Source organism: Seriola aureovittata, chromosome 24 (genome assembly GCF_021018895.1).
Source record: "Seriola aureovittata isolate HTS-2021-v1 ecotype China chromosome 24, ASM2101889v1, whole genome shotgun sequence".
In the NCBI taxonomy this organism is placed as follows: Eukaryota; Metazoa; Chordata; class Actinopteri; order Carangiformes; family Carangidae; genus Seriola; species Seriola aureovittata.
The window spans coordinates 4939499-4956378 of NC_079387.1; the positions used below are offsets into that span (position 1 = coordinate 4939499).

The 16880-nt window shown below is 37.8% G+C and overlaps 2 protein-coding genes across 4 annotated transcripts in view; both read left to right on the top strand.

The window, feature by feature from the left end:
- The first annotated feature begins 671 nt into the window (after positions 1-671).
- Positions 672-9522, top strand: si:ch211-132g1.1 (uncharacterized). Of its 3 annotated transcripts, XM_056370026.1 has the most exons (10): positions 672-774; positions 1607-1736; positions 5092-5394; positions 5682-5755; positions 6255-6432; positions 6812-6874; positions 7160-7237; positions 7433-7659; positions 7889-7984; positions 8126-9522. In XM_056370026.1, the coding sequence occupies exons 2-9, from the start codon at positions 1619-1621 to the stop codon at positions 7976-7978; spliced, it is 1131 nt and encodes a 376-aa protein (XP_056226001.1). In that variant the 5' UTR covers positions 672-774; positions 1607-1618; the 3' UTR covers positions 7979-7984; positions 8126-9522. The 3 variants fall into 3 exon arrangements, with proteins under 3 accessions (XP_056226001.1, XP_056225999.1, XP_056226000.1); XM_056370024.1 differs by having other exon boundaries at positions 7889-9522; XM_056370025.1 differs by having other exon boundaries at positions 685-774; positions 1583-1736; positions 7889-9522.
- A 3155-nt stretch (positions 9523-12677) lies between these two features.
- The window catches only part of ptgfrnb (prostaglandin F2 receptor inhibitor b), a 60008-nt gene continuing 55805 nt past the window's right edge, over positions 12678-16880 (top strand). The window contains exon 1 of the mRNA XM_056370396.1: positions 12678-13042. Coding sequence (XP_056226371.1) covers positions 12991-13042 — 52 coding nt within the window. The 5' untranslated portion in view covers positions 12678-12990. The remainder of the gene's footprint in view (positions 13043-16880) is intronic.

The following is a 16880-nucleotide window of genomic DNA, read 5'->3' on the forward strand; positions in this document are numbered from 1 at the left end:
GTCCAGATTCACGTCTTCAGTAAGAGCCAAATATTTTAGAATGAGGTTATGATTCAACACATAATCATGAGCTTGCCAGGGCTTGTAGTACTGCCTGTGGGCCAAATTTGTCAAATGACCCTGATGATGTCACGGGATGAACAGAAACCTTTTGGGTTTTCAACTGTGGTGTGGAGGTTGAAGGCTGTGAGGTTAGTTCCATTACATTATAGGAAATGTTGGGTCAAGAGTTTTGAGAGCTTGACCCATACTCGGGACTGGATGTCAGGATATTTGGCCTGTGTTTCTTCAAATGTGACCATTCTTTTTTTCTGTCCTTATTTTCCTAAATAATAATGACTTTACTTAAAAAACAAACAAACCGGAAATCAGTTAAGAAATCTGTGGAACTGATCACAGTTCTGCTTAACAGTTACTATATCTCTGTTGTGACTTGTTTTACTTTCTCTTTCAGTGATACTTAAATAACTTAAATTTCCAGTTTAACATTGTGAAATACATACGTACTGTTGGCTTAGAAATCATGTTGAGAAATCTACAAGCTGATGTTAATTTAAGATATGTGTGTGGGTTCACACATTTCCCCTGTGCTCATCTCGTGGTCACCAAAGCGACACTCTCAGGAGAAAAAAAAAGGTTGTACCACCTCTTTATACAAATTATTTACATTTGCATTAGCACACATTTTGGCTTGTCTTCTGCAATTACGGTGAGAGTCGGATGATCAACGTGCGCATGATGGTGTTAGTCTGACATCCAGTCAAACCTTCGAAGGTAAGATGTTTAATCTTCTACATGGATTAGAGTTTAGGTAAACAGCACATTTGTTTTTCTGAAATTGTCGTTTTACTATCACAGAAGTTTTAATTATTGCCAGACAGAACTTTTCTTTATTAATTTTAATCTTTTATTTCTAAAGCTTTCAGAGTAGACAATTCATCTTAAACCTCATAACACTCAATTCATCACAGACTAGCAAAATTAATGTTTTTTTGAAACTTCTAAACACAATATTGAATTTAAAATTGTTTAAACTTATTAGCTCATGACAAATTGTTCAAATGAAAAAAACTGGGCATATCTTCCTCATTTGGTCTCAGTTGTTTACTTTGACATTTTGTGGCTACAAGAGGAAAATTGCTAAAAATGTTATTTGAGTTCCTGTTATGATTAAAGCTAATATATGAATGAGTGCTGCAGGTTTAGCATGGCAGTTTAGATAATGTTAATACAAAACATGATGTAGATTTTTAGGTTTTTACGTTGAACCCAAATCTATATAGCACAAAAGGAAGTGGTTTCAAACTGATGTTAATTTATGCTTTTAATGTCTCAAACAAAGTTGATGCTCATCTAAAAACTGTAACTGTAATTTGGTGTTTGTAATAGGATTATGTTGTATTTGAGTATTTTTGAATGGAGGTGACAGATTATATTTTTAGTTCATGAAACAATAAAAGTAGAATAAGAATCACACCTAACGCTCTTTGTTCTATATATGACCTTTGTTTTGCTCGCTTTGAAAGTAGATAGGGCCTCTTGGATCACTTCCTTTAGAAACCATAAACACGTATATACACAGGAGATGATCTAACTGCTCTGACAGGAAATAACCTTGATGCTGGAAAGCGGCTCTTCGTCTTTTCTGCTAAATATGGCGAGGATGAAGATGAAGATGGCTGCTGTCTCTAAAATAACTTTGCTTCTGCTCTGCAGCTCCATCATCACCTCCACAGGTACCGTATAATTAAACTATTACATTAATTTGAAGGATGTTGTAATTTAGGAATTTTAGGATTTTAGTACAGTACAGATCAGTAGCTTGATTTTTTTGGGTTGTCCCTTAGCGTCACATTTCAAACAAAGTGTTATTTAACATTGATTACCATGAGGTTTTTAAAAGCAAATCCTCTAAAAGAAAAATACCTGTTAACAAAAATCATATCTGAACTTTTTGGCCAACTGAAGTACCTTCCACATTTGCTACTAATGTACTTTTTATCTTTACTATGACACGGGTCAAATGATTCAGGTATTTGTTCTATTCTGTTACTACAAATCATGCATTAATGCCGTAAGTTTCAGATGTATTTTATGTTTTTCTGTGTGCTTTTCCTTCCAGGCTCCTATTGTTTTCCATTAAGTTTTCAAGCAGGGAAACTAATTACAAAATCAAAAAAAAAGCAAAAATATACAGTTTTTAAGTTGTGGGAAATGGGACGAAACATGCACAAGCGCTTGAAATGTGACCATTGACAAAAATTCACAAAAACTAAATATGAATTAAAGGCTAAATTAATTCACGGCTGGTGCACTAAAGGGGAACCAGCAAAACGTTCAGCTCTACAAACGTTCTGTAGTGAACTGAAGTTCCTGACACAGGCAGGGTTTAGAGTTCAGTCGCTTCTGAGGTGGCCATTGAATGACATGAAACTATATCTATAAGAAATTGGTGTACATTTGTGTGTGTGTGTGTGTGTGCATGTGCATCAATCAAACTGACTTGTTATTGTTGGTATAAATAAGTTTGTTGGTATAAATAAGTGTTCTTTCATTTATAGTTGTAACTTTAGCGGAAAATGCGTGCTGTGATTGTTGCGGGTGAATGCAAGAGAAAGCTAAAATATATCAGACATAGACGAAAGACATCATTCAGGCATCTTAACTGCAGCCAAAACAGGCTGCTATTGTGGTAACAATGGTCTGCAGTGAGGTTGCAGAGGATGAACAGGAAGCCGAGCAAAAGCGTTTTTAGTACAGACCTACAGAAGCAGCAGTTAGACAAAACACAAAGGCAACAATATGATTTCACCAATGGAAAAAAAGAATTAATGTACTATGTAAAAAATTACATCAACAAAAAGTGCCACATTTTTTGATATATATAATGATTGAACTAAATGGAGTTTTTCTGGAGGATAGAAAACCTAAAAATGATCACATACATTTTTAAAGTTGTTTTAAAGAGTTGCTGGATGATCTAAACATGTTGATCAAAATAATGAAAGGCTTTTTTAATGAAAATTTTTTTCAGAAACTACTACAATGTAAACTCAAGTCAATGTATAATTTCTATCATCATCATTTCATCTTATTCATTAAACTGCATTTAGCCTCTGTTCAGCCAATAAATACAATTATCAAAAAGCAGTATTAGTTGTTGCAGATGAACACTTATTGTCTCCGATTTTTAAATGTCAAAACTGATGCTTTGCTAGTTTGAAAATAAATGTGTGAAGATGTGAAGATTTGGTTCATATGTAAGGCGTTCACACATTTGTTTGTTGCTTCCTGGAACTAGTTTGTTCAGAGGTTTTCATAAAATAGGCTAAAGCAGCTTCATTTAATGATCAAGAATTGAATACTGTTGTAAAATGATGGAAAGCAAAGATCTTAAAGCACTGTGAGTGGCTGATGGAAGTCTATTGTAGGACATTTTTAAACTAGATGAACAGTAACTTTGGACTTAGGACTTTACAGGAAGCAGAGAACACAGATGGTTTCTGAGATCATAACTCATATTAAAGTACATTTTTGCTGATGTCACAGCTTTGGTAACAAGTTTTTAAGACCATTATCTCAAAGATCATGGTGCAATTTCTCATTATTTTGAGACATGTGCTTGTTCTAACTTTAATTTTATTTCAATATAATAAATGTTCTGTGACATGGATAGATCCAAAAAGCTCATCATCTTAAGATAATAAGACATTTAAATCATAACTACATGAAAGACGTATGTCATATCTTAAGTAACATATTCGTTACAGGTGACAGTGGGCTTAAAAACCTAAATGTGAGTAGTTTGTTATCTTAAAGGGGGGTGCAATGGAAACCTTAAGCTCTGTTGAAGTACAAAGCTGTTGCTCCTCTCGACCTCACCAACTTTAAGATGTCATGAATTGCATGATTTGACTTCCTCTCAGTTTGAATTTGTCAGGTGAAAGAAAATAATGATATCCAATATCTAACTTTTCTGTTTTGGGTTTTGATGATACGAACTTGTCAACTGCTAAATGCGATTATTAGCAAATGTAGGTTCCTGTCTGACACAGATCAAGAATATTTCATTGAAGCAGTTCAATGTATTTGTAACACTCACTGATGCCTTATGACTGACGGCAAGCCAGCAGGTTAAATTGAGGGTTGATATAAGCAGTAGGGCACCTGGGGGTGATTGAGACAACCAGAGGGGTACATTGGCTGAGCCTCCACATTTTTACAACTGTCACCCAAATGAAGACATTAACCCTATTTTGACTAGTGACTCAAATTTATGTTCCAAATAAGGCTTAAACCACCAACGTTTTTTGTTTTTAACCATATGGGAAAATATTAATGTTCTACATCACAAAACCAATCATTTCCTGTGGGTGAACTTCACAGAAAATGAAACTTCAGTTACATTCTGTGATTGCTAATCAAGGATTTTTTTTCTTTTTCTAAACCCAGCAATTACTGAAAAGATTTCAGTCATGCTTCATAAAAGTGATTTTTACATATTTACGAAAAAGAATTGCTGGCACCTTTAGTAAATGAAAATGAAGGTTGGATGTTTAGTTCACGTGGGAGTGTGTTTACTGCGTGGCTTCGCAGCAGACTGTGGTCTGGAGAGGCGCATCATCCATCCTCAGTGAACTCAGGCTTTGCATAAAGGTGAAAGTGTTTGTGTAGGCTGAGTTTCATTTTATAAAGTTTTGTCTTTTCAGATTTCATGTACTTGCAGCATCAAACGCACATGTACTCAGGAAGATTGTGCAAGCAGGTTATTAGCAGATACTGAGCACATCCATGGTTCCCAGAGAATGTACCGTTTCCATCACATTCCCCTGGCACCCCACATTTATTTGTTCCAACCAATCGAACATGTTTTGGGAATAATGAACACTAAAGCGACTAGAGGTCACTAATGAAGCTTAGGCTTATGAAAAAATGTCAAATATCAGTAGCACTGAAGTTGACAAACACAAAACATTAAGTTTGATAAGTTTTGGTGTGATTGCTCAGGGATTTCATAAGTTTGTGAACTGCAAAATTTGAGTGCCGTCTGTTTCTCCATCATAATTTTACCCCTTTCTTTCTGTTCCTAAGATTCAAAGGATGATTGCAACAGTTACGCCACAACAGGAGGGAACTTTACGGTGCTCCTTAACCACAAACTGACCAACCAAGAAAAATTGAGATGGAAGCAAGACACTACTGTAATCTTTAATCAAGGACCATCGAAGTCGGGCATCAGTGTTACCACAGGGAGCAAGAATGATATCCATCCAAATGGATCCTTGAGGCTCACGAATCTTAAGAAAAACCAGGAAGGGACCTACTACCCGGAGGTTTACACAGCTGAGGGAAAGGCAGTACAAAATTTAAAGAAGACAATTCTATGTGTATACGGTAGGTAACAACAGATTAGAAGAACACTTCCTGTTTTTCTCGCTATATATATCTTATTTGCATTCCTCTTCATGACTTGACCTTATCTGTCATATCATTGTTGGTGTGTTGTGATGCATCAGATTATCGATATAAAGTGCAGTCATCACAAGACTACTTTTGGTTTAATATCATGTCATTAGTTCATATCGCATCTGTTTTCATGTTATGATAATTACAGTGTTTTTAAATGTATAATGAGCACTACTTCAAATAATGGTTGATCTAATCAAATCTACTCTACTCAGATCCTGTCCCGACACCTCATCTGACGGCTAAATGTCAAAAATCCAAAGTCGAATATACCTGCACTGTTGGTTCGGTGAGAACAAATGTCCAATATGTTTTATTTACAAAGTAGTGAGGGCCTTGTGACAGGGTAAAAGCCAGGAAAAATAAAAAGTACAAAAATATTCTCTTTCTTTCCATGCACAAGTTGAATGTCGATTGATTTTATTTCTATTGTTTTTATTTGAGTTGGAGTTTGTAGCATGAGTGGCAGCTGATTATGGGCCATTCTAGGCACAATGCATTGATAGTCTTGGGACCCTGAGATGTGGTCTAGATTTTTTTTGTCAAACTGCTGTTTCCAAGGTCAACACTCCACCATTTTTGCACATGTTGTTTTGACGCTTGAGATCTACAGATGCACATGGCCTCCAAACAACAAGGAAACATTTGCCTTATCGAAATAAAAGGCCTGAGAAAGAGTCTCACACTGTAAAAAATACAATGTTTGTACTAGACAGGTCTTTTTTGTTATACTCTACATATCCTCGTGATGAACTTCTAATCTATCCATTAATGATATTTTTACGCAGAAGCAAGATGGTCTCATTTTTGAATGGCTTCAGAACGACAAGCCGTTGGAAAAGAAAACCACTAAAACTCTGTTACTAGACCTCAAACAGGCGCAAAAAGGTTCCGTCAAATGCAAAGTCTCCAACAAAGCCAGCAATACGACCAGTAATGCTACTGAACAACCATGCAAGACCGGTGGTAAGTATTATCCATTGGTTACTATAGCCATGTCTTTCTAGTCTGTCATACACAATGGGATATTTGCCTCACATTTGATGGAAATCACTTTGTTTGATTGAATGTGGTGTCACCTAGAACTGATAGGACAGTACTGATGAGAACTGCTAAATATTGAACAGGTTATCTGAACCCCTTAATTTGAATTATAAGGAGACATTTTGATTTTCGTTTTGAGATCCTTTCCCGATTATTGCATCTATCAATTGTCATAGGATTGATGCAGCGTATGTGTCGCTTTCAACCTGTTGTCCTTTGGTTGGATACATTACAGGACGATTACTTAAAAACTTTCAAAAAGGTTAATTATGTTTCCTCTCCCCCATCTTTCCTCCTTAAGGCTTTGTTCTCCCTGACAAAATATGGGGATATAGTGTCTGGATTTTCGTGGGCAGTGGAGGAGGTATGTTTGCTCATCTGTGTAGCTCCATGGGTTAAGTATGTCTGTATTTTTTATCAGGTTGTATACAGTGATGCATCTCTTTTACTTTCCAAATCTGTCCTCACAGCATAATGGATGTGGTTAAATAAAAACACTGTGACATTAATCTTGTAGGAATTACATCAGATTGAAATATGCAATTGTTGATTTTTACATTACATTAAATTTGTTCATTTGGCAGAATCTTTTATCCAAAGGGACTTTTCATGCCTTATACAAATTATTCTTATTTTCCATTCTCATCAGGTATTGTTCTGGTGCTGATTATCACCACCATTGTTTGCTGTCTTTGGGCCAAGCGGAGAAAAAGCTTGCAACTGAAGGGTAAGAGTTTTTTTTCTTGGTAGATTGGTTGTTTTTGTATGGCTGTCACATTTCTTATGAAAGCCAATGTAGATTATTTATCATATGTATCAATACAAAATATAGACATAGATTAAAAACTAAGAACTTACTCTTGCCGAAATAGTAAAGATAAAGGTAATCCAGCAGCAACCCATCATCTGTTCTAATTTTCAGATGAGGAGGAGCTCCGCTTGGGGTGGACCAATACTCAGCAACCACACCAGCATGATCGTCATCAGCATAATCATCCACCCGATCATCCTCACCACCACCACCACCATCAGCAGCAGCAGCCGGCCGGCCACACTGGTCCTCGCCAACACCGCACCAAACAGCAGCGTCCCAGAGCCCCCGAGCCCACCAACGGTCAACCTCAGCCCACCCCCAGGAGAGCTGCACAGGTAGGAGGTTAAAGTGGATCTACTCCTGCCTCGCAAAGTCTGTGAAGGTTGAACTTTTAGGGGACATTTAAATTTGTAAGCAGTTGAAAACACGAGCAGTCAGATGAAAACTGTCAGAAGATTATTACAGCATATGTTCAGTAGTATTTAAACAGCAGGTCTTTAGCATCAAAGTGCAGGCGGACTGCTGGTTACCAGTGTCTGACACTTGTTGTTCCCTTCCCTTCAGACCCCCAGACCAGTCGTTAATGATGATGACGAGCAGCCTCCTCCTCTTCCTCAGCCGAGGAAGAAAGCTCCCAAAACACCAAGAATGTGACACGATGTGAGTCTTGCAGTTTATAAAAACTTAATCACTCCTCTTTTTATCTGGGTTCACCGAGGTCCTCTATTTTCTTAATTTTCTTTCCCAATTTACCTCTCCTCACGTCTCCTCCCTTTTTCTCTACTGGCATTTCTGCTCCAGTGAAGAAGATCAATTCATCCACACGCAGTGGAGGACGAGCTGAATTAAATCACATCACTGCGTTTGGGTGTTAAACGTCATGATGTGATCAGAATGTGGTGAAAATCAATTTGAAATTTACTCTTTTTATCAAGTAATTTATAATCTCTCAGGCAAATTAAAAAATGCTTGTTAGCGCTGAACTCAAACTATGAATCTTCATAAGCTTCAGTTTTATGATACATGATAACATGATGGTCAAACTTCGAATGATCCAATGTGTTTTTTTGGTTTTATAGTCCTCATAATCTTGTATTTATTTTCTATTAACTATTAAACTCTTTCTTTTTCCTCTCAAGATATTAAACTTTTAAACTATCTCATTATTACAACTTAAAAAAATTAAACACAGACAAAAAACATTTAACTTTGTGTGAGGAGCAGTTTCCTTTCTCCTCTTTTCCTCATTAGTTTTTGCTCTCTTCTCCTTTCTCTTAAGGAAGAGAGGAAAGACTCCATGATGAAACAGATTTGAGAAACTGTGAGGTATTAAAGGCCATTATTGCAAAATAATGAGGCATAAAGGTTATATACTCAAACTATTTTTCAGAGTGCTCTATAAAGGGGTTTTTATAATTTGTAGTATTTTTTTTTTGATAAGTCATCTTCTTTATACTTGAGTAAAAAAATGAGTACATTTCAGGAAACTCCATCTGTTGAGGAAGACCATAAGGTTCCAAGATGCCCAGGGTATCTATTTCCCTCTGTTTCCAGTCTTTACGCCAAGTTAAGCCAAGCAGTCGCTGGCTGAAAGTGAATAAGCGGATTTCCCTGAATGTCTGTTCAGCATCTTGTTTCCTATTGTTTTTTTCTGTATTTTTTTTTACTGCAACTTGAGGAAACATGAGTGTGGTTTGCCACCAGGTCACTGCAGAGTATCCAACATGCTTGATTTTTATACACAATAGTTCATTTCCAGTCATGCTGCAGAAAAGAATGTCAGCTGAAATGTTTTCATTGTGAGAAGCACATTAAATCTTAAAAATACAAACTTTTTTTATGTATACTTATCTGCAGTTGTTTATAATGATGTTTTTTGTATTTATGTTTTGAATTGATAAAGGAACTGTTGATGTCTTTAATGAATCACAGAGAAATAGGTCTCTGTACCAGACAAACTTATGTTCTGAAAACACAGGCAAGTTTACCTGTTCATAACATAAATGTCATACATGTAATACCATAAAGAAAACATACTAGATAACAAAATCATTCAAGCCTGCATTCATCTTTAATTTATCTGTACTGTCTTACTAGGGCATTTACATTGTATGTATCCAATTATGTACTCTTAGTGTGAAAACATCAATGCAAATTGTGAAGTTTTCAAATAAATGATGTGATAAATAACAAAATTATGATGTGAGTTTCCAGCTTAATATGAGTGGGTGAAACGAATGTTTCAAACAGCATCATTTTCACTTCTGCAGCTGTTTTTTTCAGGCGGAAGGCACTGAGCAATGCAGGCAGGCGGTGTGTGCGTGTGTGCGTGTGACTGTGTGACAGTCATATCCTGTGTGTTTTTGCTGAAAATGTGTTTGTGGTTTTGAGTGTTGATCGCACTTGTAGTGAGCTACTGCTAAGTGCAAGATTATCTGTTACTTTTTATTTTCTCTTGATATAATGTGCTCTTGTCATAAAACAGGAAGTGTATGTGCACCAAATTATTAACAGGGGAGGTGTGTAAAATGCCACTGCATTATGCATTATTCTAGTGTTTTGTTTTTTGTTTCTTGTTTTTTTTTTGTTAGGCTCATTTTGTATTTTGCTTCTTATCTACCTCGTTTATTTCAGGATCAATGTGACTTGGCAGCTATAAGACTGCGATTTCCCATCGGGGTTCATTAGCAAGGTCCTCTATTTCAATAAAAGAAACTGGTTTTTAATCCACAGCTATTTATAACTGCCAATAATATGCAGGTATGATGGATGGATGGATGTTTAAAAAGGAAAGATACAATGTAAAAACATCCACTTATGAGAAGAAGAAAACCCCCACAAGATTCTGTATTTATCCATTAGATCCACTAGATGGAGCTCCAGCTCTATGTTGAAATTTGGTTTCAATAATCAGCAGTCAAAGCTTTCTCTTTCACTAATGTGCAATGTAGTGTCTCCATGTATTTTGATTCTTTAAAAGACCTTCAATTTTGTCGGCTCATGAAACTTTCAAACTTGCATTATCTCATCCTCAGAATCAGCTTTTGTCTTTAGTTGTGATAAGTATTATCAGGTATATTCATATGTATAGATACACACACACATACATATGAATATTCCTGATTCCACATATATATATATATATTTATATATATATATATATTCATATATATATTTATATAATCATATATATTATTTCTGTTAAAACAGCTGATTAGTTTCTTCAGTATTCTTCAACTTTAAGTTTTACAGCTTTGACCAAGTGTACAGACGATTAACCATCAGGGGACACAGTAAAAGTAGCACTACTTTTACTTCCTGTTCATTTTCATTCAAATCTTTCTTTATCTTACTTTTCCTCTCACTAAAAATTACCAGTGAAACCCAACTTTCAAAAAGTTATACTAATGTGCTGTTGCTATTACTACAACAAAACCTAAAAACTACAGCTACAAAAATTCAAGCTTGGAAATATAAAAACAGGGTATAGGGTATTTGTCCTGCTGCTTTGATGTTAGATTTTGATATTAACTGTTGGTTTTAGTTTTCTGACTGTGTTCTGACCTGATAGACTTATCGCTTTATTGTTTGTCTGCATCTTTCTTACTGTAAAAAAGTCTCAAGTGATTTGGAGTTTAGTGGTTTATGGTCTTAAATGCATCGTATCTGAGGTGGTTGGCAGTGACTTGTTTGAAATAAAAGGCTGTTAGTCCATTAAAACCAGATCCAGTGCCAAGAATCCATGACCTAGTTAATGACTGATAGGGGAGTATAAGGCAGTCAGATAAGACGGTGTCCTGTATGTGTGTGTGTGTGTGTGTGTGTGTGTGTGTGTGTGTGTGTGTGTGTGTGTGTGTGTGTTAGTTTAAACAGATGTTGTGTGACAACAGATGCTACTGTGTGGAGACCACATGCAGTAGTAGGCTCACATACGCATTTTAAAAAAAGGATAGTCAAATGTATCACAGCATGAAGTGTTAACCTTTGACCCTGAGGTTACAAACCCAAATGTCCCACCTCCTCCTGCTCCTGTCTGTGTTGAACTTTGCCCTGCCCGGTCGGTCTGTGTAAATACGCAGCGTGGGTTCTGGACAGTAACTGACAACAGGAATGTGTCATGCTTGAAAAGGCAGCCTGCAAGGAAAATGAAAATGAAAACTTGGGAGATACTTGCATTGCAATGTCATGCAAGACCCACCTCCATCTCTTCTTCTATGGTAAATAAATAAACTCCTTAACCCATCACCACTCCCCTTTGTACTCTTATACTCATGGAGGGTGGGCTTCATCTTCTGTCCCAATGAGAATAAACAGAGAGCAGCTCCAAACCTCGGTGAAGGTGGTGCGTGTATTGTGTCACTGCAGAAGTGACAGTGTCCGCAATATACAAATTACCTCCCTTACAATAAACTGAGTTCAACTTGTTACACTTCAAATAAAATGAAACACACTCAAATTCAAACCCCCAAGAGGACTAAACATCTAAGTCAGACTTAATATCTTCTCCTTTAATGTAACCACCAGACTTTCATTTCCTTTCCTTCAAAAACCCACAGACATGTTTGTGTATTTTTTTATTTTTGTCCGTACTGGTTAGAACTGGTTGTTTTAGACAGTATTTCCCATATGACTTACATTCATATATGTCAATATCAGTTAGCTTTTACAGTCTGTTAATAGTTTTGTTAGTGTATTTATATATTTTTTTAGTGAGGCATTTCTGAAGCCACCTACCACCTGTTGGTGATGAGCTGAGTGACACTTATTGTTAGTGAGAGGTTGAAAAGGCTATTACACATTGAAGAAGTCAGCTGAAGCTGAAACATATGTGCATGTTATTCCCTTGTGCTGAACGTAGACACAATATTTACTGTGCATGCTCATGCCCCAGCTGGTAGAAGCGTTCTGATGTTGCAGATCTTGTGACCTTTAAAGCAAACAGGTCTATCAATAAAGAAATAGCTCACTGTGGAGATTAGTAAACCATTGCACAGGCTGTTTGAGGACTAATATAAATTGTCCCAGGCTCTAAAATGTACATACTGTCATCTGACACCAAATATTAACCTGCAGATGATGAGAGAATGAAACACATTTACTTTAACCTTTATTATGCAGATGGATTATAAGAAAGTGTGCATCATATCAGAGGTGGTGCACACTGACTAACATCTGACATAAAGACTAATATCAGCTCCTGAAACACTGTGGCAGAGCCAGATTGATATGGGAGTCTCTCTCTCCACCTGGGACCTCCCTTCCCTCCACTCCTCCTCCAGACCGTCACCTAACTTCCGGCCGCTCTCTCTCTCTCTCTCTCTCTCTCTCTCTCTCTCCTCGGCTCTATCAGCCCCCCTCTCCCTCTCTATCCGTTTCGCCCCCCATTCCCATACACTCATTAAACCGGCTCAGTGTCAGTGTGTGGACCATGCAAACGACCCCGTCGGGATTCGGACTCGGTTTTACAGGATTAGGAACCAAGGTGTGCGTCCGTTTGGCTTTGTGGCTCCGCCCGGTGTGCGGTGCGGACTGATTGCACACATCTGAGAGTTTTATTGGCTTGCCCGACAGCGGCGGGAGAGGACTGGTCTATACCCCACACATAGGACAAAGGGAACCAGGGGACATTAAAGGAAAAAAAAAGATAAGATTGGAAGAAGAGTGGGATGAAAATGGATAAATGGCTCCTCACACTCGTCTTTGGGCTTTTAACGCTTGGTAAGAAACGTCTCCTTGCTTGACTATTAGTAGCTAATTAACTCCTATCCGTGCCTCTGTTCGCCAGTCAGGAGAAGCCGACGTTACACCCTGTTTAGAAATCGGTCAATTTAGTGTTTACTTGCTTGTGGACAAACGTAAACGCCTCCTTAAAGATAAATTAAGCCATTTTCTATATCTTTAACATACATTAGCCCGATCGGCGTAAATCCAATCTATTTAGTAGCACTTGATTTCATTTTATTTTTAACTTATTCAACCGGTTCACGCTGCTAGCTGCTGCCATCCGCTGTGTCTTCTGACGGTAGAAGTTCGGCAGTGCAACAAGCGATGAGATACGAAAAGTGTGATTTTAAGTGGAAAAGCAGTGTCGTTTCGTGTATTGCGTGATGCCGAACTGAAGAGTTAATCTAAGACATTCAAACTATTTAATAGGTTTTGCTCTTAGCGGTGTCTACATGTGATGAGATGGGAAAATGCCTAAATGCTACGTTGTTAGATGGAGTTTGGCACTGAAGTATCTCAGTGTGAGAGCAAGCTGCACCTATTTTTCCTCTTCAATGAACTGACTCACTGTGTAGAAACGGCTGTATAGTTGTGTTTTGCTGAAGCAATGATGTCATTTCAATGGGTGACAATTGAATCACCTATTCAGGTTAATAAAGCATCTCTTATAGCAAAGGACTAGGATGAGGACTAGGAGTTTTATCAGGGAAAACATCCTGTCTTCCATTTAGCTAAAATGGAAAACAGCCAGTGTGTCACGGTGAAAAATTCACACCTAAAATGACAGTGAGGAAAATAGTCCAAGTTTGATGTGTTGCGTCATGTGTTGTCTCAGTCCTGTTCTACCTCCCAGGAAGACTCTACTTCCATTAAGACCAATCAACCAGCATGAGGCGTCCAGATTTGACAAGGTCCCATAAAAAGCCAAACTGGGTTGGCCATCATGATTAGGGTTATTATTGGCCTGGTATTCATACCACAGTCAAACTGGGCTGACTAATTATCACACTGGTTTGAACCAAAGGGCCAGAGCTTATGCATTAGACTGGATTTTACCACAGAGACAAACCAGGGCTTGTTCTTTGGCCTTGTTTCCACCCCAGGGCTAAACAGGACTTACCAGCATTGAAGTTGCCATATGTTTGTGAGCATAATAGTGAATGTCGTAGGGGCTCTCCTGTCTGCGTTTGTGCGTGTGTGTGTGTGTGTGTGTGTGTGTGAGAGAGAGAGAGAGAGAGACAGAGAGGGACTTGGCTTAAATTAGTGCAGTGGAAGATGATCAAATGTCGCCAGCTCTCCTGTGGTGTGTGTTTCTGCAGGTGTGTGTGCTGGCGCTGCAAAAGTGACAGTGTCCGCAGTGTACAAATTACTTCCCTTGACATAAACTCAGTTCAACTTGTTACGCTTCAAATTCAAACTCCCAAGAGGATCGGACTTTGTCTTCTCCTTTAATGTAACCACCAGACTTTCATTTTACTTTCCTTCAACAACCCAGAGAACATTTGCATTTTTTATATTTTTGGTTTGGTAAGGCACCTCTGAAGACACCTAGCACCTGTTGGTGACGAGCTGACTGACATTTATTCTTGGTGGGAGGTTGAAAAGACTATTGCACATGGAAGAAGTCATAGCTAAAACATATGTGCATGTTATTCCCTTGTGCTGACACTGAAAACTGACTTGAAAATGAATATTTTCGGTGCATGCTCATGCCCCAACAGATAGAAGCCTACCTATTTTGCAGATCCTGTGACCTTTAAAGCAAACTGGTCTATCAATAAAGAAATGGCAGCTGTCTGTGGAGATTAGTACACCACTGCACAGGTTGTTTGAGGACTAACATAAATTGTCCCTGGCTTTCAAATGCACATACTGTCAACACCAACATTAACTTGTAGTTGTAGCATCAGAACAGATGATGAGAAAATAAAAGCTAATTTACTATCAACCTTTGTCATGCAGTCTGTATCTATCATGCAGAAGTCTGACATCCCTGATTTTGCCATTTAATTTAGAGAAATATTTAATGACCCTCCCCCAAGACATAACGGTGCTGGTCAAAGTGAAGTTCACTGAAAATCAGCTGGGGTCTTTCAGGACCGTTTTCCATAAAAAATAAAACAGGGGTACCTGAAAGTTGAGGTGTGTTTTTGCAGCATTTACCTGGGAAGAAATGTCATAGTATAGTCCAAACAAATGAGAACCATTTGTTCTGGATAGATAAAATATCAAGATTAAATAATCCAGAAAGAATTCATCTTTAAATGACAAGAAACTATTGGACGTGAGTCTGGAAAACCATGTTTTTGCTGTTTTACTCATTGTGCTGTTTCAACACTTAATCAAAGATTTAAAAAACTTAAAAGACATACTATCAGTGATGTTACATTTAAACGTAAAGACTGGATTTGCTTGGATCACTCCAAATTTGGGCAGATAAGTGGCAACTACCATCCAGATCCAGTCAACCTGACGCATCCAGTTGGCATGCCTGTCCATGACACAGTGACGTAAAATGTCAGTGTCTCTTTTTTTTTTCTTTTTTTTTTATACAGGCTCTTTAGCTGATGATCACACTCTCCACGTGTCTTCAGGCTCCACTGGCTGCGCAGTATTTGTCCCAGGAGAGACAGACAGACTGGCTGGCAGGCTGGAAATTGAGTTTGAAAACCACATATTTCAGCACCTGGCCGAGCAACTTCGAGTCTCTCATTTTTAGTGATGAATGCCCCTATCACACATTACCACATGCACACACCCACACAGGTTTACTCTATATTATGGCCATTTTGTGATATGGCACTGCAGAGATTGTATTGCACCTGTGAATGCAAAAAGAAAAGGTCAGTGCGTGAAGCAGAAAGGAGGTGACAGTTTTTCTTAGCACAAGTCGGATGATCATTTGCATTAACCACATACATTGAAAAATTAAATTAAGGAACTGATTTAAATTTCGAATGCTGTCGACCTTGTGTTCGTTACGGACCCAGAGGTGAAGAAGAACCTTGCAGATGTATTTGTGTTGTGAACCTCAGACCTTTTTAATACCGGATGTTCTTGAATTGAGTAAATAATATTGCTTTGATGTACGGCAACAACCTTGTCATAGTAATAGAAGTTTTATACTTTGTTGACGTCATAAATGAGTCATTCTTTTTTTTTCGCTATTGTAATTACATTGTCAGACTCCCTAATAACCCACATGTCAGCCCATCCCTCTCTGTGGTTTATCAGATGTGAAGCTACAGATGAATTAAACTATAGACCACTTCTGACAGAGATATTGAACTGAAACGGAAACATACAATATGGTTTTATTTGACGCTTATTTCACTGTGACTTACCTTACTTACCAAAGCAGAAAAAAACCCCACTCAGCAGCCTCTCACACACAACACCAGGCCAGCTGCCAAAAGCTCAAGTATTGATGGACCATACAAGCTCAGGGCTTGTTGATGAAGCACTTTTTTTTTAAACAGAGCTGATCCAGGTTCAGATTTTTGCTCAATGGACATAAACCCTTTTTTTTTAATTTTGCATCGTCTCACATGTATCAGTTTTTAGAGATTGTTTCAACTAAACAAGACTTTCATCTAATTAAAACACTGCATAGAACTGACGGAATTATTTAATTTGGGTCATATTCAATCTGAGGATCAGATCATCAAAACAAGAGTCTGACCGAGCATTTGCTGCCAATTCTTTGTACCAGTTTCTTGGTATAAAGACACAGTTCCAGTCTTAAAATGTATTGAGGTTTCACACTCGGTCGTAGTGATGCATGGGAGTGAAACAGCTCTCCTGGGTGGTTCAGTACACAGCCTCACTGTGT